At 40.2% G+C, this 22,398-nt stretch overlaps 1 protein-coding gene across 6 annotated transcripts; it reads right to left on the bottom strand.

Moving 5' to 3' along the window:
• Positions 1 to 255: 255 nt before the first annotated feature.
• LOC145132035 (uncharacterized) lies at positions 256 to 18,618 on the bottom strand. Of its 6 annotated transcripts, none has more exons than XM_079066682.1 (6): positions 17,634 to 18,618; positions 17,194 to 17,506; positions 16,801 to 16,894; positions 15,962 to 16,027; positions 13,085 to 14,298; positions 256 to 548 (listed from the first exon to the last, which is right to left on the bottom strand). In XM_079066682.1, the coding sequence occupies exons 5-6, from the start codon at positions 14,295 to 14,297 to the stop codon at positions 514 to 516; spliced, it is 1,248 nt and encodes a 415-aa protein (XP_078922808.1). In that variant the 5' UTR covers position 14,298; positions 15,962 to 16,027; positions 16,801 to 16,894; positions 17,194 to 17,506; positions 17,634 to 18,618; the 3' UTR covers positions 256 to 513. The 6 variants fall into 6 exon arrangements, 3 of the variants coding, with proteins under 3 accessions (XP_078922808.1, XP_078922816.1, XP_078922804.1); XM_079066690.1 differs by having other exon boundaries at positions 17,348 to 17,506; XM_079066678.1 differs by having other exon boundaries at positions 16,801 to 17,506; positions 17,634 to 17,675; positions 18,376 to 18,618.
• Between the last annotated feature and the right edge of the window lie 3,780 nt (positions 18,619 to 22,398).

Here is a 22,398-nt window from a genome sequence, read left to right as displayed (position 1 = left end):
GTGTAGTTTGTTCAAAAGTTTATTTTAGTGCATTTTTTTGTCGTATTTTGTAGGTAATAATGCAATTTATATATATATATATATATATATATATATATATATATATATATATATATATATATATTCCAGAACTTTTTTTTGCAGAAATTATACAATAACTAAAAAATCAAATACAAATTCATCCAAGACACTTTCAACCACAATAAAAATTATACTATAACTAAAAAATCAAATACAAATTCATCCAATAGACACTTTCAACCACAATAATTATAAACATATATAAAAACAATTCAATACAATTTCACCCAAAAAGGTAGATGAAACATCCCAAAAATACAACCCAAAAATTTCGTTTTTAAAACATTATTAAAACCATCAACCATCCAAAATCATAAGTAAAATCATAATCGAGTATCATAAAACATCATAGTGTCTGTCTCAAATCAAAATCTCATATCCAAATATCAGAGTCTAACTCCCAGGCTGAAGATTGTGGTGTGTGTCATGCGATCATCCCGAGCCCTTCCCAGTGCCAGTGGAAGTACCTGAAACCAAAACTGAAAACCGTAAGTACGAAGCTTAGTGAGTCTCCCCAATCTACCACATACCATCTACACATAGCATGTAACTAGGAGATACGGGCCTCGCCCACACTCGTGGAGATACGGGCCCCGCCCACACTCTGCTAACTGGGAGATACGGGCCCCACCCACATTCCGCTATCTAGGAGATACGAGCCTCGCCCACACTCCACTATCTAGAAGATACGGGCCTCACCCACACTCCACTATCTCTGAGGTACAGGCCTCGCCCATGCTCAGCTATTTCGAGATACGGGCCTCGCCCACACTCGGATATGATGAGATACGGGCCTCGCCCACACTCAACTGCTAAACCCATCATACAAGTATCACACAGACAACATGTAAAGCTAATCTAATGTTCATACATCATAATCAACTACTACTATGAGATACGGGCCTCGCCCACAAATTTCTAAGATAGGATACGGGCCCCGCCCACACTCAGCTACTATCATCTCACACTACGGGCCGGCCTTGGTGCCGTAGACCCGTTCCTACTGAAGGAGAACTCACCTCGTAATGTTGGCTGCTGAGTTGCTAAATCTGAAACTGTCTGACTGCTGCTCCGGAACTCCCCGGCTACAAATCCCATAAACACTAAATCAGATATGGATAACTACTCTCAGGGTAAAATGACTATTTTACCCCTGGTCAAAGTCAACATCTTGGTCAAAGTCAACTTTCAGTTGACCGGAATCGCCGAGTTGGGCCGCCAACTCGTCGAGTCCCTATCATCCTTTCTAATTCTCTACCCGCTTCTACTCGTCGAGTATGTCAAAGGCTCGACGAGTTCTTCTTCGATACTAACATCTCGTTCATCTTCATTTGACTCGCCGAGTTGTATGAACAACTCGTCGAGTCCCTTCACTACTAGATATGAGCCTTAACTCACCGAGTCCATTACCTACTCACTGATTCCACCTTAAACTCTCAAATGGGGAAAATCGGGGACTGAAATGCAACCAGAAGTCCGGATCTACTTGCTCCCCTTGAATACTCCTCTTCTCTCTTCTTCCCGAAATCCCCAAGATGCACTAAAACCTTCACAAGTGAGAAAATGCTCCAAAAATGCTTAAGAACGGCTAGGGTTTCGTATGGGACTCTTTGTAGGTGAGGGAGGCTGGTCTTGGGGCACATAAGTGTTGGATTAATGTCTAAGTCCATAACTATATTTGGTATGTACTTGACCCGACCCGGCGTGGTTCATTTGGGTTGCACTTCACCGACACAATTTATATGGATAGTCTTTTGAGAATAGTATATTTATGATTTATATTAATATATTATAAGTTCTAATATATTAATATATAATCATATTATTTAATTAGTATTGATCAAGAATTAATTTATAATTAATTAAGTGATCAAAAGGAACTAATTAAATATGGACTCTTAGATATATATATATGTGTAGTGGGCCAAGTTCATTTAGGTTGGGCTAAGTCTTCATGGATAGTCCATGGAGCTTTAACCCATGGATCCTAGGAAATGAAAGGTCATGGGTATTAGGGTTTAACCCTAATCCTCCACACTATATAAAGGGTCTTATGGTTCATGAAATTATGCTAGTGGCTAGTGTGGATACACTAAAGAGGGCAATAACCGATTTCATAGTGTGAGCCAAGTATCCATATTCTCTAAAGGCTTTCCAAGGTGTTTTGGTGATTTGTGATTCCACTTGAGGCTTCCACACTATTGGGGCTAAGCTCTTAAAGCTTGAAGACATCAAGCTACATCAAAAGGTATGTCATCTAACTAGAACTTTGTAGTATAGGTGCTTCATAATATGCTAGTTAGGATGAAACCTTGGAATATTTAATATTTGCATGTATAATAGAGAAAACATAGATCCAAGGTTTATAGGGTTGCATGTACACCATAGGAGTGTTAGAATGCTGAAAACCTAACAGTGGTATCAGAGCCATGGGTTGTTTTCTGTTATATTGATGCAAATGTATTTTTTTTTCAAGTTGAAGGAAAAAAAAACATGAAGTTTGTCAAATTTTATGATAATTACTTGATTTTATGTAAAACTAATTATTTATAAAATTTGAGTCACTTTACAACAAGAGTTGAATTAGGTCAATTTATTAAAAGATAGAATGATATGATTATTTTATTTTATTTGTTTTAAAAGTTTGATCTAAATGGTTTTAAGGAGTTACAAATTTTGTCATAAAATTTTGGAACTCAAAAGTTTTTTTGAAGTTATGATCTTAAGAGTTTTGAAACTTCCATAAGTTATGGATGTGAAATGTCTCATTTATTAACTCTTTAGGTTATGAATTCCAAGAGTCTTCAAAGGATAATTGTCAAAGTTTCAAGATTTGTATTAGTTTATATGATTATCTAATTTCTTGAAAATTGTTGATGTGAATTATCTTTACTTATGAGTTTAATCTAGATCATAGAAAAATTATTTGATTATTGTGTTAATTGGAATATTTGATCTTAATGGTTTTTATGAACTCCATAACTTGTCCTCAAGTTATGGAAAGTGAAGAGTTTTCTTTTTAAAGTGTCATTAAGTCTCATAGGTTATGAAAATAGAAGAGTCATTATTTTTAATGTCATCATTAAATGATTTAATGTCTTCCATAACTTGTCCTCAAGTTATGGAACTTGAATTTTTTTTTTCCATTAAACCTTAATTAAACTCATAAGTTATGAAATGAAAAGTTTTGAATAGTTTCAAAACTTGCCCTCAAGTTTTGGAATTTGTAAAGTTTTCACTTATGAATATTTTAATTCCAAGTAAGCCCTTATAATTTTAAAAGTTAAAATTCAACCCTTATACTTTATAATATTATAAGTTAATAATATTTATATATATATGTATAAGAGTAAAGTCGTCTTACCATTAGTAGGCCTCATTCACGAAGTCGATCTATAAGGGGGGTATAAGGTTACTGCCTATAAAATGGCAGTTTAATGGGTGTCCACTCTCACCCACCGCTTCCTTGACCGGTGGAGGGTCGTTAGCCGAACGGGTAAGACAAGGACTATAATTCTCCCTTCATTAAAAGTACTAATGATAAATACTAAGTAACTAAACTGTTATTAACACCCAATCTTAGTTACTTAGGAAAATATGAATAAGGTGCTAATCCATGAAATTACACTTTGCACTTTGTTTAAGCTGTTAGTGGAGCGTTTGTGGTTAACCGGCACACTAACCTGGACTTAACAAGGTAGGCAAAGGGTAACTTAATGTTTATCATAGTATCGTTGGAGCGTGTGTGGTTAACCGGCACATCGATTGAGGGGTAAATATTAAGGGTACCAAGTATATTTGCATGGTTACTTCACACCTTGTATTGTGATCCTCGGCATCCCAGTCACAAAACCTGAAAGCACACTCGAGATTGAAACATGCCATTGAAAAGTTCAATGAATCTCAAAAGAATCTAGGAGTTTCAAAACCAATTAAAACCTAATAATACATTTCGTTTATCTTGGTGGAAATTGGTGAATCGTCATTCACCTACCTTCAAATATTTTATAGCTTGGATTACGGCATCCCTCTTCCAAGTTATAAAATAGTTTGTTGGGTCCTAGCCTTAATATATCATATTGGGTGTTATATTAAGGACTTAAATCAACTTTACGTGAATTTCTCCCATTGTTGATGTCTGGTTTAGACAACAATGATCTTCCCAAACCAAGCTTTCCTAATGAATATGACTTCCCGAGTTTGGCTCATGGAAGTCATACTTCTCTTCCTCCACCTCCTCCAATTATTCTCCCTAACCCACAAGTTCAAGGTCACTCAAGCCCTAATGGCAAGCAAGGTCTATGTGTGATCACATCTTAGAGATGAAGTCACATATTGACAAGCCGGGAGAGTTGGGTGTCAAAGTCTTGAGAAAGTTGGATGTTCAATCACTTTCTAAGTCACATAGTGAGTTCCTTTGGGACTAATATGAAACAGACTATGACATGAACCTTAATGATCATATCTATTTGCTTGGTGCTGCTGAATCAGCAATGATTTGGAACGATAGTAAAGCAAATTTGATTAGAATATCAACTTCCCAAAAACTTTATGGACACTGACAATGGTGACAGTGGAAATCCAGAAAAAGCATTCTCTTCCCAATGGAAAGGGATTGGCCATAGTCAACCCGGTTGACCAAATGGTAAAGAGAAAGGCTAAGTATGAGATAGTCCCATTACCAAAGGCTCCATATGTTTATTTTGCCAAAGGAAGGGGCGTTGATTGCAAAGCTGCCAAATTTACCTAAGGATGTTAAAGTCAATAAGTTTGACTCTACATCAGGTAGAGCCCATTATCTAACTCTGTTAAGTTCTATTCTGAGATCCTCATTACATGATGTGACTGGGTCACATGTTGATGTTTTAAGAATCAAAGAATAGAGAGAAATCTTAAAGGAAGTATATGCTGATTCTGATCGCGAAGGTGGATTTCGATCGCATCAGAATTTTGAGCAGTTGCTTAAGAAGTTATGATATATTGCTAAGGAATAGATAACAACAATTTTCCATGTGGATTGTAAGGATAAGGTTTTCCGCAAAGTTTTAAAATAAAAGAAAATTGTTTAATTTTATTTATTTGAAGTATCCTTACAATGGCATTTGTGGAAAATTGTTGCCTATATGATTCCAGTGACAGCAATATTGGAAAATGGATTTAATTCTTTCATTTGTGGTAGTGTCTAAATTTACCAAATCAGGAAAGTTCCTCATCGCCCAAGTTTCAATTGGACCGAAACTTGGAATCATGCAAGTTGAATAGTATGATGAATGAGAACTTTCAAGCATTGGAAAATCAAGACTAATTACTTGTTCACATGGATGTGTGAGTCAAGTGAAGGACTAAAGGGATCGAGTACACATTCTTGTGCACTGGTCATGTCCACCACAAAGCTCGTTAAGACTATTTGATTTACTAAAGTTTAGTAAATATGGTTATACTTACAAGTTTAAGTATAATTCTGAAACATTGGAAAAGTCTCAATGTATGGCAGAACGAATGGGAAGAATCAAATTAGGCAGAAAGATAAAAGTTTCTCAAATATGAAAAGATGGGAGAGTACTTTAGTATCATGTTTGTGATCATCTTAATGATTTAGAAATCATATCACAATTAGTCCTCTAAAGGTCATCTTAGTGCATTCTTATGACTAAGAAGAGGAGTCATGAATTGTTGAAATGGTTAGATCAGGAAGATGAGTCATACTTCGTTCCAAAACAATTCTTAGAGTCATACTCCAAGATTGTAACTTGAGTGACATATCTTAAAGAAAGGTTTAAAACACTTGTCAAATGTAAGAGTAAAAGTTTCCTACTCTTGTACATTTGAAATTGGTAAGTTGTGATGTTTTGGATAAAACAAAGACCAACTAAGGCCAATTGTGTGAAGTGTTTGTCTTGATAAAGAATCCGTACTATCTCTTGAATATTTGGCAAGATAGTCTTATATGTCAAGAGGATAGTGGGAGTCTTAAAGATCCTAAAAAGAATTTCAAGAACTAATCAAGAATAAAACTTGAGGTTCTTCACTAGCACACGACTTGAGGTTTATAACCTATCGTGTTGACATATTCTGTGCCCATTCCAGTTAAAGTTGGCTTTGCATAGGAGTTCTGAAAGTTCTCAATTGGTTGCATAACAACTTGGAAGCAATGGCAGGCCCTGTACTGTCAGGTGGCAAGAAGTTAAGATTGTATAAGTTCATTCCATATGAGTTTGGATTTGTCATTATCCTTGTCTTGTGACTATGGTTTTGACGATTCACATGGATAAGAACACATATACCATAAAATCTAAGGGTCATAAGGTTTCTCTCCGATTCATGAAAATGATGGTGAGGAAACACTTCCACCAAGTAGATTTGAAGCAGATGGCAAAAGGTCTAAACAATTGAGACTATGATTACGGCATCCCTTTTCATAGTTCTGAAATTGTTTAGACACACATGCATGCTATCTAAGGAAAGGTGTATGATTTTGATAAAGTTTTATCAAAGCATCTCGTATCAGAAATCTGAACTTTGGTAAGAAAGTCAATAAAGTATTGATTTCTAGAAGTCCAGCTGATTTCTGAGTATATGTCAAAGCTAGTGGGAGCATAAGTGTTATGCTAATAATCATCATGTTAGTGGGAGCATGATAATTATTGTAAGTGTTGCAAGTTAGCAATGTTAATTATAGAAAACAAAAGTTTCAATTCGTGAGGCTGCAGGGATTGAAAAAGTTGTTTTGCTATAATTAAGGGAGAGGATATACTTCATTTCAGTTCTAAAGGCTTAGATTGAGACCTTAATCATCCTTAGTCAAGAATATATATATGAATTTCATGTTGGATTGGTTCAACTTAAGGAAATTCTATATATTGCGTTCTCAAAATTCGATTATGATTACGGCATCCCTCTTCATAGTCAAATTTTGAAAACATAGCAAATAAAAATATTGTAGCAAAAGACTGGTCTAGAATCATGTCTTTATGTGAGACATCATGAATCGTGTACCATTTGCTTTGGGTACAGGATCGATTGCATGTGCTATAATATTTGTCATTTCTAAATTTTTCCAAATGCCCAGAGGCATTAAGAAGGGAAAAAGTCTAGAATTGGATATGACTAAAATGATTAAGCAATTGTCGAGGACAATCTGAGGTTTACCAAAGATTGGTTGCTCAGGGACAGTTGGAAGTATAGTGCTAATTTTGGAAGGACCATATTGACATATTCTGAAAAGAGGCATCTCTTGTTCAGAAGTGATAGTCAAAATGAGAATATGGAGTTGTCTCCATAGGTGGAAGTTATCTGTGTAAGATTAGAAAACTTAATGCAAGAAGCATGTCTAAAGCAATGTACTTTGAATATGAGACTTAGTTTCCATGGAGTTGATCTCCATTGGAATACCTTATAATGACTGTTGACAAGTCTTTGTGACTTTGTACATATTCATTACAGGAGGGTCAGTGCATATAAGTTTAAAATCTAAACAAATTTCGATAAATGATAGGAATTTGAAATTCTCACATTTTTCGATAAGGATTTGGGAGTATGAAATTAGAATCATTGAAATTATGTTCAATTGGTTTATTTCACAAAGTAAGGATCATAGACAAACATAAAGTACATACTTGGTGTATGGCAAAGCTATTGTTTAGAAAAACATAGTGTACATGCTTGGAGCATGGGACAAATAGTGTTTTTAATTCAGGTATAAAGTTGATAAAACCGAAACAATGAAATAATGAGTAATCGGTATGGTGATAAATAAAAGTGGTCTATGTATATTCATAGGGTTTGATACCATATTTGATTCATTTAATCTTGTGTTTCATTTTGCATGTTTTGACTTCCAGAATAAACTAGGTCATTCTTCCTGAATGACTAAGTTATTCAAACTATCCACAGTCGGTCATATGATGGAAGTAGATATGAATCAAGACTGTCAAGCGTTGGATTGTAGAGGTCTAAGATGTTGGACAAAGTGGTGCTACAACACTCATGTGTGCTCATAAGTTCTGAGTATTGGATTCAACCCACGCTCATTTGAATCACTTCATGGATTTTATCACGAGTGATCATGAGACGATAATATCTTATATTCTTAAAATCTAGAGATATGAGTTGTTACTATGAGTTGGTTATACATTGATTGCACGAAAACGCATTGGTAACTCGATGTTATAAAACGTGCCTTTGTGTATGATTCAACAAGTAGTAGAACAAGCCATATGAGTCGAAGTTTATCCATTCCTTTTACATTCAGGATAAAAGCGATATATGTGGTCCCCTCGATGATTTAGCGATGACACATGTGAGTGCTTGGCCAAGCCAGGACTGATTTGATTTGTTCAATCAGTCAGTCATCATAAATCGAAAATCGAGAAACAACAAATGGACAGAGAGAATGATTATAATCCATGTCTCAGTCCATATGATATCTAGAATGGAGGAATATATGATCCCTTATCTAATGGACAAGTCATTGACAGAGGTCAGAGTTCATTGACAAGATCAGAGTTCGACAGCGGCTTTAAGAGCTACGATTGCCAGTTGGTTTTTGAAGTCATACTCAATAATAGTTTTAGACTTATCCAAGTGGGAGACTGTTGGATTAATGTCTAAGTCCATAACTATATTTGGTATGTACTTGACCCGACCCGGCATGGTCCATTTGGGTTGCACTTCACCGACATAATTTATATGGATAGTCTTTTGAGAATAGTATATTTATGATTTATATTAATATATTATAAGTTCTAATATATTAATATATAATCATATTATTTAATTAGTATTGATCAAGAATTAATTTATAATTAATTAAGTGATCAAAAGGAACTAATTAAATATGGACTCTTAGATATATATATATGTGTAGTGGGCCAAGTTCATTTAGGTTGGGCTAAGTCTTCATGGATAGTCCATGGAGCTTTAACCCATGGATCCTAGGAAATGAAAGGTCATGGGTATTAGGGTTTAACCCTAATCCTCCACACTATATAAAGGGTCTTATGGTTCATGAAATTATGCTAGTGGCTAGTGTGGATACACTAAAGAGGGCAATAACCGATTTCATAGTGTGAGCCAAGTATCCATATTCTCTAAAGGCTTTCCAAGGTGTTTTGGTGATTTGTGATTCCACTTGAGGCTTCCACACTATTGGGGCTAAGCTCTTAAAGCTTGAAGACATCAAGCTACATCAAAAGGTATGTCATCTAACTAGAACTTTGTAGTATAGGTGCTTCATAATATGCTAGTTATGATGAAACCTTGGAATATTTAATATTTGCATGTATAATAGAGAAAACATAGATCCAAGGTTTATAGGGTTGCATGTACACCATAGGAGTGTTAGAATGCTGAAAACCTAACAATAAGATGTTTAAATAGGGTGCAAACCCTTGAAATTAGGGTTTCATCCAGACTGGCAGACTCGCCGAGTCCGGGAATATGTACTCGTCGAGTCGCCAACTTAAATCGCGTGCAAATCCCGTCTCTACTAGACGAGTCGGGCTACTGACTCGTCGAGTACCCCTTAAGAAAAGAAAATTACTTTATTTAAATCACATACCAGAAATTGGGCGTTACAACTCTCCCCCACTTATCTTAGACTTCGTCCTCGAAGTCTGCTGCTGCTGAATCTATAAATATCTCTGGGTAATGCTCTCTCATTTCCTCCTCGGCCTCCCACGTCCATTCCGAACCCTTCCGGTGCTGTCACTGCACCTTCACTAGCTGGACTACCTTGTTCCTCAAGGTCTTCGTTTTCCGATCCAAGATCGCAATGGACCTCTCAATATAATTCAGGCTGCTATCAACCTGAATATCCTCCAAGGGTACGACTGCTGACTCGTCCGCCAAACACTTCCTCAACTGAGAAACATGGAAAGTGTTGTGGATCTGGCTAAGCTCTGCTGGAAGATCCAACCGATAAGCAACCCGACCCACCCGGGCCAAAACCCTAAACGGACCAATAAACCTGGGGCCCAACTTGCCCCTCTTCCGGAACCTGATAACACCCTTCCAGGGTGATACCTTCAGGAGGACCATATCGCCCACCTGAAACTCCAAATCCGATCGCCTCCTGTCGGCGTAACTCTTCTGCCGACTCTGCGCAGTCTGCAGTCTGCTACGGACCTGCTGGATCAACTCTGTGGTCTTGAGTACCACCTCTGTACTCCCCATGACTCGCTGACCGACCTCACCCCAACAGATTGGGGTCATGCACTTCCTCCTGTAGAGCATCTCGAAGGGAGGTCGGTCTATACTGGAGTAATAGCTGTTGTTATACGAAAATTCCTCTAATGGAAGATATGTATCCCAACTGCCACTGAAATCTAATACGCATGCCCGAAGCATGTCCTCGAGAGTCTGAATCGTCCTCTCGCTCTGTCCATCCGTCTGAGGGTGGAAAGCGGTGCTGAAATGGATACGAGTGCCCATCTCGTCATGAAACCGCTTCCAAAATCTGGAAGTAAACCGGACCTCTCGGTCTGACACCACCGAGAAAGGCACTCTATGTCGTGCCACTACCTCACGCACATAAATATCAACTAGCTTCTCGGCCGATATACTCTCCTGAATCGGTATGAAATGCGCGCTCTTGGTAAGCCGATCCACTATGACCCAAATCGAATCAACTCCACGTGCGGTCCTGGGAAGCTTAGTGATGAAATCCATGGTGATATCCTCCCATTTCCACACGTGAATGTCTAACGGCTGCATCTTTTTGTGGGGTCTCTGATGCTCCGCCTTGACCTTCCTGCAGGTCAGGCATCTCTCCACGTACCAAGCTACGTCCCGTTTCATGCAGGGCCACCAATAATCGGGTCGAAGATCTCTATACATCTTCCTCACCCCTGGATGGATGGAGAACCGAGACTTGTGGGCCTCATCCATCAACACCTGTCGTACTCCTCCCCAGTACGGCACCCAAACCCTCGCATGAAGGGTCAACAACCCTCGACTGTCATAATCGAAAGAAGCTACTCGGCCCACAATCCTCTCACACTTCTGCCTCTCCTCCTTCAGGCCCTCGACCTATGCCTCTCTAATCTTCTCCAACAATGGAGTAATCACTGTCATCCTCAGACATATATTGCTGATCGGGGCTGCTACCGCCTTGCGGCTCACGGCGTCAGCCACCACGTTGGCCTTGCCCGGATGATAAAGGATCTCACAGTCGTAGTCCTTTACCACATCTAACCATCGGCGCTGCCTCATGTTCAGATTCGGCTGATCCATGAGGTACCTCAAACTCTTGTGATCTGTGTAAATGGTACAGCGGACCCCATAGAGGTAATGTCGCTAAATCATGAGGGCAAACACTACTGCTCCCAACTCTAAGTCATGTGTCGGATAGTTAGCCTCGTGAGGCTTCAACTGTCTAGAGGCGTAAGCTATCACATGGCCTCGCTGCATCAAAACCGCTCCCATACCTGTGATCGAAGCGTCACAGTAGACTACAAAATCCTCTACTCCCTCTGGCAGGGTAAGAATCGACGCCTCGCACAATCTCTGTCTGAGGGTCTCAAATGTTGTCTGCTGCTCAGGCCCCCAGCAAAACACCACCGACTTCTTGGTCAGTCGAGTGAGCGGAACTGCTATCTTGGAGAAATCCTGGATGAATCTCCTGTAGTACCCTGCCAGTCCTAGGAAGCTCCGAATATTAGATCGAGACCTCGGGACCTCCCACTGCATCACGACCTCTATCTTGGCTGGATCCATTAGTATACCCTTCTGGTTGACGAGGTGTCCAAGGAACTGCACCTCACGCAACCAGAACTCGCACTTGGAGAACTTCGCGTAAAGTCTCTCCCTCCTCAGCGTCTCTAGCACCTCTCTCAGGTGCTCCTCATGTTGCTCCTGATTCTTGGAATAAACCAAGATGTCATCGATGAACACTATCACTGACCGATCCAGCATCGGTCGGCATACGCGGTTCATGAGATCCATGAACGCGGCTGGAGCGTTGGTGAGCCCGAACGGCATCACCACAAACTCATAATGACCATAGCGGGTCCTAAAAGCGGTCTTCTGCACATCCTCATCCCTGACCCGCATCTGGTGATATCCTGACCGTAGATCAATCTTGGAGAACCAAGATGCTCCCTGAAGCTGGTCAAACAAATTGTCTATCCTCGGGAGTGGGTAACGGTTCTTCATCGTTACCTTGTTCAGCTCCCGGTAATCTATGCACATACGGTGCGACCCATCCTTCTTCTTCACAAACAAGATCGGGGCTCCCCATGGCTAACTGCTCGGTCTGATAAAACCCCTGTCTAGCAGCTCCTGCAGCTGCGTAGACAACTCCTGCATCTCGGGAGGAGCCAACCGATATGGTGCCTTGGCTATCGGAGCCCCACCAAGAACCAGATCAATCCTAAACTCAACCTGTCTCTCCGGGGGTATCCCAGGTAGATCCTCTGGGAATACGTCCGGGTACTCTCGCACTACTGGTACATCATCAACTGTCGCCTTACCCTTTTCCCGGGTATCCATAACATAGGCGACGTATCCTGCGCATCCCTGCTGGAAATAACGCTTCGCTCTCGCTGCTGAGCAAAGAATCGGTCCGCGCTGTGGCCTCTCGCCCTGAATCACTAACTCTCCCCCACTAGGAGTGCGAACCCTCACCAACTGGCGCTCACAGTCAATCACTGCCCCGTTGGGGCTCAACCAATCCATACCTACTATAACTTTATTCCCTCGTAAGGGAATAGGAACCAAATCCACCATGAACTGCTCGTCATACAGCCGTAATGTACATCCCCTATGGACTCTCGCGACCCTGACGGTTCTGTCATCGGCTATCTCAACATCAAGTGGACAATCCAGCTCCCCCGGAGCTCTGCTAAATCGCTTGCTAAATGCGAGCGAAATGAATGATCGGGTAGCCCCCGAATCAAACAATATCGTAGCTGAAATGTCGTTCACTAAGAACGACCCTATACACAAACACATAATCATGAGAAACAAACTATATCAAAAACAGAGATAAGAGGAAAATACATACCCGTCACCACATCAGGAGTCGCTCGCGCCTCCTCTGCCGTCAGCTGAAAGGCTCTGCTCTTCGCCACTGGCGCCTCTTTCCGACCTTGACGGCCGTCTGTAATCCTCAATGTAGCAGGGGCAGGTGCCACCATCTTCCCTGCTGCTGCTAAGCTCAGACACTGGGACCTCTTATGGCCCCTCTGATTGTACTGAAAGCAAATCATATCAGAAAGTGACGTGGTAGTAACGGTAGAAGTAGCAGTACAATCCCTGCTCATATGTCCTGATCGGCCGCATTTGAAGCAGCCCGAACTCCCTGCCCTGCATGCCCCATCGTGCGACCTACCACACTTGCCGCAACGGCCTCGGCCCTGCTGGCCCTTCCCTCGGGAATCTGTCTTGGGCCTTTTGCCCGAACCATCTGAACCAGACACTACCTCTGGTTTCTTCTTTCTCTCCATCTCAAGATCAATCTCCCTCTCATGAGCCCTCGCAATCATGTCATCCAACGTTTTACAGCTGGACCGGCTCACAAACTGGCGGATATCACTCCGCAACATCTCATGATAATGGGCCTTCTTCATTTCCTCATCAGTTGCGTACTGAGGAACGAGAAGAGCCCTCTCCCTGAACTTGGCGGTAATCTCCGCCACTGTCTCCGTCGTCTGCTGGAGATCCTGGAACTCCCTGGCAAGCTGCTGCACCTCAATGACACGTGCGAACTCGACCCTGAACCAGGCCACAAAATCTGTCCAGGTCATAGCATCAAGGGTTGCATCGTCCCTAATGACATGTCCGACCTCCTCCCACCAATCACGTGCCCTGCCCTTCAGAAGACAGGATGCAAGTCGGACCTTGTCCCCCTCGGGACATCTGCTAGTGCGGAAAGTGTCGGCCACATCAGCCAACCATCTAGTACTCGCAATGGGGTCTCGGCCCCCCTGGTAATCTGGAGCTCCACAAGCCCGGAACTCTCTGAATGTCAACGTGCGCGATCCCATCATGGCCGCTATCTCAGTATGGAACGCGCCCAGCTTCTCATCCAGAAGCTCTAGGATACCCTCCTTGACCGATCCAAAGATCACAGGAGTCTGCTCAAGTATGCTACGCGTGACCTCTGAAGAGATGAACTCTCGGGTCTGCTCATCCAAATGCTCGGCTCCCGAGCCTGAACCTGATCCCTCTCCGGCACCTGAACTGCCGACCGCTGGTCTAGAGCGTAAAACCACCATTCTGAAACACATAATGACAATCATCAGAAACACTGATATAACTAAAGGGATCACATCTACCACAAGTTTCATAGTCTTGTCTCAGCCTTCCTCGATTCGAGTACGGATCCTCTGCTTTCAGTAGTATGGGCCCATACTACCTTCCACATCTATCCGTACTTTCCTTTAGAACTGCCTTGACTCCACCAAGTCCCTTCTACTGCTACTGATCTTTGCTACTCTCTTCCTAGGCTTGCCCTAGGGTAATCACCAACCCACTCTCCGCCATCAGCTGCGTAAGAAGTCCGTACTTTCTTCCCCTAACTAGCTCGCAAATACTATTACATATGACTCAGACTAGATAATTCTTCGAATGAGAGATCCTACCCTACAACGGTTGGACTCAAACAAGAGCTGCGAAATAGGGCTAGACCTGACCTTCTGGAATTATTTAGTCCTTGCAATATGTAATATAACATATTTGTTTACTAGCTAGTGAAAGACAACTAGGACTCCTAAAAGCACAAAGCAAGCAGCATTCGGACATCGAGCGCACATAATCAAGCATATAATACTCAGGTTATCCTCCTGACTAATCTGTACTAACATGCAGTTCTCATAAAGCTGAAACACATATAGCAGGCACATAAGGCATCCTCCTAGATCCTTAGCCCAAATCTAGCATGCTGTTCTACTAAAACTGATAATCATAACATAAACTTCTATGGTTAAATTGGGAGTACTTACTTGAGCTCGACTGATTGCATGCACCACACCCTTTTCTCTTTTTCAAAACTCTTTTCTCTTTTTAAGTTTCTTTTTCAAAAATTCTTTTCGAAAATTATTTTCTTTTGAAAACCTTATACCATTTCCTTCGTTTGAGTTCAGACACACCCGAAAGTGTGCCCGAATCCCTCAAACCAAGGCTCTGATACCAACTTGAAACATCCCAAAAATACAACCCAAAAATTTCGTTTTTAAAACATTATTAAAACCATCAACCATCCAAAATCATAAGTAAAATCATAATCGTGTATCATAAAACATCATAGTGTCTGTCTCAAATCAAAATCTCATATCCAAATATCAGAGTCTAACTCCCAGGCTGAAGACTGTGGTGTGTGCCATGCGATCATCCCGAGCCCTTCCCAGTGCCAGTGGAAGTACCTGAAACCAAAACTGAAAACCGTAAACACGAAGCTTAGTGAGTCTCCCCAATCTACCACATACCATCTACACATAGCATGTAACTAGGAGATACGGGCCTCGCCCACACTCGTGGAGATACGGGCCCCGCCCACACTCTGCTAACTGGGAGATACGGGCCCCGCCCACATTCCGCTATCTAGGAGACACGGGCCTCACCCACACTCCACTATATCTGAGGTACAGGCCTCGCCCATGCTCAGCTACTTCGAGATACGGGCCTCGCCCACACTCGGATATGATGAGATACGGGCCTCGCCCACACTCAACTGCTAAACCCATCATACAAGTATCACACAGACAACATGTAAAGCTAATCTAATGTTCATACATCATAATCAACTAGTACTATGACATACGGGCCTCGCCCACAATTTTCTAAGATAGGATACGGGCCCCTCCCACACTCAGCTACTATCATCTCACACTACGGGCCGGCCTTGGTGCCGTAGACCTGTTCCTACTGAAGGAGAACTCACCTCGTAATGCTGGCTGCTGAGTTGCTAAATCTGAAACTGTCTGACTGCTGCTCCGGAACTCCCCGGCTACAAATCCCATAAACACTAAATCAGATATGGATAACTACTCTCAGGGTAAAATGACTATTTTACCCCTGGTCAAAGTCAACATCTTGGTCAAAGTCAACTTTCAGTTGACCGGACTCGCCGAGTTGGGCCGCCAATTTGTCGAGTCCCTATCATCCTTTCTAATTCTCTACCCGCTTCTACTCGTCGAGTTTGGCAAAGGCTCGACGAGTTCTTCTTCGATACTAACATCTAGTTCATCTTCATCTGACTCGCCGAGTTGTATGAACAACTCGTCGAGTCCCTTCACTACTAGATATGAGCCTTAACTCACCGAGTCCATTACCTACTCACTGATTCCACCTTAAACTCTCAAATGGGGAAAATCGGGGACTCGCGACTCGACTCGTCGAGTCTGAAGAACGACTCGCCGAGTCCCATGCATGTCATTACTAAAGAGTCGATTCTGCTCGAATCCAGTGCATTCCATTCATAGATCTGGGCTCCTAGGGTTGGTTTTTCACGTAAAGTTTCTAACTTTACGTGCATGCATGCTAATATGAAGCTCAAATACCCAAAATAAGCTAAAGGAAGAGATCTAAGCTTGGAATGGAAACTTGGCTCAATAAAGGTGGCAACCTTGAGCTTAAGAGGCTCTGGAAAGCTTAGATCTGAAGTCCATTCATCATATTAACTCTTAATTCGACCTTAAAGTCTAGAAAGGGCTCAAAATCAACAAGAGTAAACTTCTCAAGAGATCTAATTGATAATAAGCAAAGATTCGAGCTTGATACCTCAAAGGGGACTGAAATGCAACCAGAAGTCCGTATCTACTTGCTCCCCTTGAATACTCCTCTTCTCTCTTCTTCCCGAAATCCCCAAGATGCACTAAAACCTTCACAAGTGAGAAAATGCTCCAAAAATGCTTAAGAACGGCTTGGGTTTCGTATGGGACTCTTTGTGGGTGAGGGAGGCTGGTCTTGGGGCACATAAGATGTTTAAATAGGGCGCAAACCCTTGAAATTAGGGTTTCATCCAGACTGGCAGACTCGCCGAGTCCGGGAATATGGACTCGTCGAGTCGCCAACTTAAATCGCGTGCAAATCCCGTCTCTACTCGACGAGTCGGGCTACTGACTCGTCGAGTACCCCTTAAGAAAAGAAAATTATTTTATTTAAATCACATACCGGAAATGGGGCGTTACAGTAGAGCTACTATCCAATACTTCATCAAAATCATACATACTATCTAATTATCCAATACTTTACCAAAATCTTTAAATCTAAGGATCTACCTTCAACGATATAAACCACCAGATTTTTCATTGAAGGGAGATTATACCTTCTTATCACTTGCTTCAAATATTTCTTCCTTCTATCTTAACAATCTGCTTCATTTGTATTTCAATATTCATGTCTTCTGAAGCTTCTATATGTTCCCATAAATTTTTGTTTTGTTTCTTTTTTCTGGATTGATGGAGTTGGCAGCAGGATCATAATCCTTGTTTGGCATATCAATTAGACAAAGTAAGATATAATCAAGGATAAATGTTTACCAAATTATTGAATTAAAATGAATTGAAGAATATTGATACTACTTTGTATTGCATGGGTTGATAAAAACTCACCTTGTTGTATCCTTAAACAGCCAGCTCCGGCACCCACAAATCCTTTGAACAATGATGTACGGACAACACAGTTAAGCCACATAAAATTAAACAAACATACGAAACAATGTAGCTAAGTGATGCTCATGTTAAATATTCATAACATTTTTTAATAGAAACACCAAAAAGAAGTGTGAAATACTAAACTAAAAATTAACTAAGCTAGAATATCGTTGTCAAAATTTGAAACATACAATTGATGAATGCCATTGCAAGATGTAAATCTATAAACGTATGTCAACATATAATGAACAGATGCATAAATCTATAAGCAATGTAAAAACATGTTCTATCTAACTACCGAAAGGATTACACAAATCGATGTCTTGCTATTGTATTATGTTCAATTTGAAGTTATACATTATGTAATTGTAGCCAAATGACAAAAAAAAAGTATGCAGCCGTAAGAACGAATTGGCCAAATACAGGGCCAAAGACAATTCTGAAACAATATACACATCTCAACAAGGATCAGCATTAAGAATCAAAATCTTTAGTGTGCAAAATCAATTCACATTTATAGAAAATTGAAGGTTCAAGAAACACTAGCCTATTTAGGGCTCGAAAATAGAAGCTCCAAGAACCCGTGATTAGGATGAAACATAATATATACATCGATTTTGGGCTAGAAAATAGAAATCTATTCAGGGATAACATTGTACTGAATATATATTATGATTATAGTTTACAAAGAACGTTTTACCTAGAAATCGATTCACGGCTAGAAAATTAGCACCGTCGGATTTGATTTGGTTTTCATAATTCGTCGGGAGACAGATAGATGAGGAATGGTGTACACATGAGGCTCGTGGTATTGGATCGCCATGAAGGTGGTGCTGGAGTGGTCGTGAGGAGACGGAGATAAGTGCAGGCCATGGAGAGAGGGAAACCTAGGTCGAAGGAGAGGGAAATTGGAATTTTTCAAGATTGTAGAGGGGAAGTGTCGAAGCCCGCTCAAATGGGTAATAAAATTCTGACTCGTCCGAAATCCGTAGGAACCTCATAAATTTTATTATTATTATTATTATTATTATTATTATTATTATTATATGTACAATTAGAAATGAACAAATAAGTATGAATACTATGAACAATACTGAGTTGAGTCGACTACTGTTCAGCTTTTAGCTTAGTTTTGGCGTCGTCCATACTGAGTGGATTTAGTGGCTTAACCATTTACCCCTAGTCAAAGTCAATGTTTTGGGCAAAGTCAAAATTCTGGTTGGCATAAATCGCCGAGTTAGCCTATCAACTCTCCGAACTCTAGGTCCCAAATACTAAATGAACTCGAAAAGTCACGGACTTTGTGACATCCCAGAATTTAGGTTTGAATCTGTAAACGATCAGTTCACCGCGAACCTTTTTGTATCTTGACTGATTGAATTTTAATGCATGTTTTAGTAGAAATATAATGTCAATTCAAATACAATAAGATATGAAATGGTATAATATCTCCAATTATGGAAAATGTCGAACGAATTTCAAAGCGCAAATTGTAACATTAGTTAACGACTGAAAAACTGAAAATTTGATATTAAGCGTTTGTGAACAAAGAAAATATTCTAAACTCGTAGTACCTGTTTCCCTGATCACGGATATATATATAGAACGTCCAAAACGGGGTTCGAATGCAAAAGATATGACCGTTTTAAGAAACCAAACCGGTATAACACTGACTTTATCTGATTCCATAAACCGTATTGATCAGTGGAGGCACTTGCGCATATCAGATGGAAATTCCGAGAGTGTTTGGACTCATACTAAAGTCTAATATACACAATGCTATACTTAAAATATTTTTAACAAAAATATTTACAAACTCGAAAAATAAATAAATAAATAAATTCGGTTGGGTTTTGGAATCGTTGAACTTAAAACTATTATTCGCCAAGTACCCCATAATTTATTTAAAAGAATAATAGAAAATAGTACTTAAATAAAAATAAAAAGAAACATAAATAAATAAAATAAAAGTAATAATAGGATGTTTATTTAAATAAATTTATTTATTTCACATGAAAGTATATTAGTCTAAGGGCAGATTTGTAATTTCCTGAAACTAATTTGGTGACAATATATGAGATTAGGGTGGGGTTGGTTAGAGTGCCAAATCACAAGGACCATTTATGCCAAAATCAGGAAGATTGTGTCTTCTTCCTCACTGCATACGACTGCATTATGGAGTCTGCATATGACTTAATCCTTTTCCCTCCCTTGATAACTGATGCAAAAACGAATCTTAGAAAGCCAATTTGTCTTATCCCTCAAATGTTATTCCTTTAACTTATTGATAAATATCTTTCCATTCCTTATCTTAAAAGCTCAAATTGTTGGTGAAGTAGGAATCCCGATTTGAAGTTCCACCATATCCCCACCATAAAAAAAAAACATCATTGCACCACCGTGAACCGCCTACTGCCGCTACTCTTAGGCCACCTCCTCTTGATCAGAAATCATCCCAACACCACCCCATTATAGTCCGCCTCTTACAACCTCTCCCTCTCGCCGGAATCCGCTCGAAACAGAGGAGAAAATGGGCAAACTCGTCGACCACAGTCGACTGCCACCCATCGTCGACGCCCACTTGATCACTCACCGATGTTGTTGCTGTCGCAATTCCACCCCTCCGACCGCCTGCCACCTTCTTCGCCCCTCTCTCGTCAATCTCGCCGGACGAAATCCAGGGGAGGAGCATGGGAGCTGCCGCTGTGTGCCACCCATCACCACCCACTGACATCCTTCTTTTGGGGTTGCTGCCACCGTGAAAACTCCAATCAGCAATCACATTCCACCACTATAAGTAAATCGACCACCACAGAAGGTCGTCGATGTTGTGGGACGCCACCGCTGTTGCTGCTGCCGACGCTAACCACTCACGACCACCGCCTACCCACTGTAAGCCCTTTCGTCATCACCATCATGTGAAATATATATAAATATATTTTCCGGTTATGAAATGTGTTTATAAACATGCTAAATTTATATATCGGCTATTGAATACGCATATAAAACATATATCTAGTTTTAATACTTATTATTGTCAAAATAATGTATTATAAATCGATTTCTTTACGATATACATGCGTTTAAAAATATTATTAGTCTTGTGCATAATTTTTTTTACTTGTTTCGAACATGTACAAACATATTTATTAATTATATATGTACATATTATAACAATTATATCTTGGAAATCATTCATGCATGTGAAGAAACATTTTATCTATTCAAGCGAGTGACATACATTTTTACGGATTTATCGAACTTACTCGGATTTTATAGTGAAACTTTACCGTATAACCTAGTTAATGGTCTCTATAGTGAGACAATATTCATTACCTAAGTTTAACCACTTAGTATTCCCATTTAAACTATAACCGTTAATCCTCGGAGCGAGATATGCATGTATAGATCTATACGGGTTGACACCCCCACCCGCGGTTGCTAGCTACAACCTCGACTGATCAATCGAAGCGGGTGATAATTATCTTTAATATAACTACGACGTCTAATGAAGCGTTGCGCAGGGATTCTAACGGGTCACATAGCTCGGTTATAGGACTCACTATAGGCATTAACTAGACTCTTTAACTAGAAACCACAGATTCAATTTCTCTGTTTATCAAGTATTTTTAAGTATGGATTTACTTATGGTTTAACTCTTTATCCAACATTTGAAGTATGAATTTACTTATGGTTTAACTCTTTATCAAGCATTTTAAGTATGGATTTACTTATGGTTTAACTCCTTATCCAGCATTTTTAGTATGGATTACTTATGGTTTATCTATTTATCAAATATTTTAAGTATCGATTACTTATGGTTTAGCTTTTTAACAAACATTCCAATCACGAAATTACTTATGATTTCTTCCTTTATCAAACATGGTTTTAACCACAAAAGAAATACTTTCCAGACTTATAAAGTATCATTACTGCAGTTAGCAGAAAACCTGTAACTCTCACCAACCTTGTGTTGACCCTCAAATCACATGTATTCTCAGGAAATCAGTCAACCGGCCTTTAACAGAAGATTTGTTCATGGATTTTCAGGCAGTCTAGTCTCATTTAGTTTTTGTTATGTCTGCCTACTTGTTAAGGCGAATTTATGAACCTATTATTATATGTAGGAACCTTGTATTCGAACTTTAAACTGGAATGTAACTGCTATGTTGTTATTGTTGTAACTTGTGATGTATATTCAATTTGCTTGTGATCCATGAACTAAGTCGCACAGCCCGGCGTATTCCGCCGCCTCGGCCGGGGGTGTGACAGACTTTACTCCCATGCATGGCCTTTAGGGCTCCAAAAGGCCATAATAGAATCTTTAAGTTTTCATTGGGGCCTCCATGGCCATAAAGTTTGCACCTTTATGCCATGGAACCCCTTCTAGACTTCAGATCTGCAATGAAAGCTACCTAGGACGTCCATATCCCAAGGGTCAAGGTTCTTGCACCAAAACCTTCTAAAAAGGACCTAAAGAGATCTAATGAACCAAAAGCCAAGATGGATACTTGATTACCAGAAAATGGAGAAAATGAGAAGTTGTTCCTGGATCTACAAGCTCCCTTCTGAACCTTGAAGCTTCTCCTTCTTCAACAAGCTTCAAAACACACACGAAACTCTCAAAAGCAACTCACAAGCTCAAATGGTGCTGTAACATCCCAAATTTTCAAGCCAAAAATTTCGTTTTTGATATAATAACTTAGATATATTACTAACTACA

This window comes from Lactuca virosa, chromosome 1 (assembly GCF_052849685.1).
Source record: "Lactuca virosa cultivar CGN04683 chromosome 1, Lactuca_virosa_CGN04683_v6, whole genome shotgun sequence".
NCBI classification, from domain to species: Eukaryota; Viridiplantae; Streptophyta; class Magnoliopsida; order Asterales; family Asteraceae; genus Lactuca; species Lactuca virosa.
This window is presented reverse-complemented; position numbering and strand designations above follow the sequence as displayed.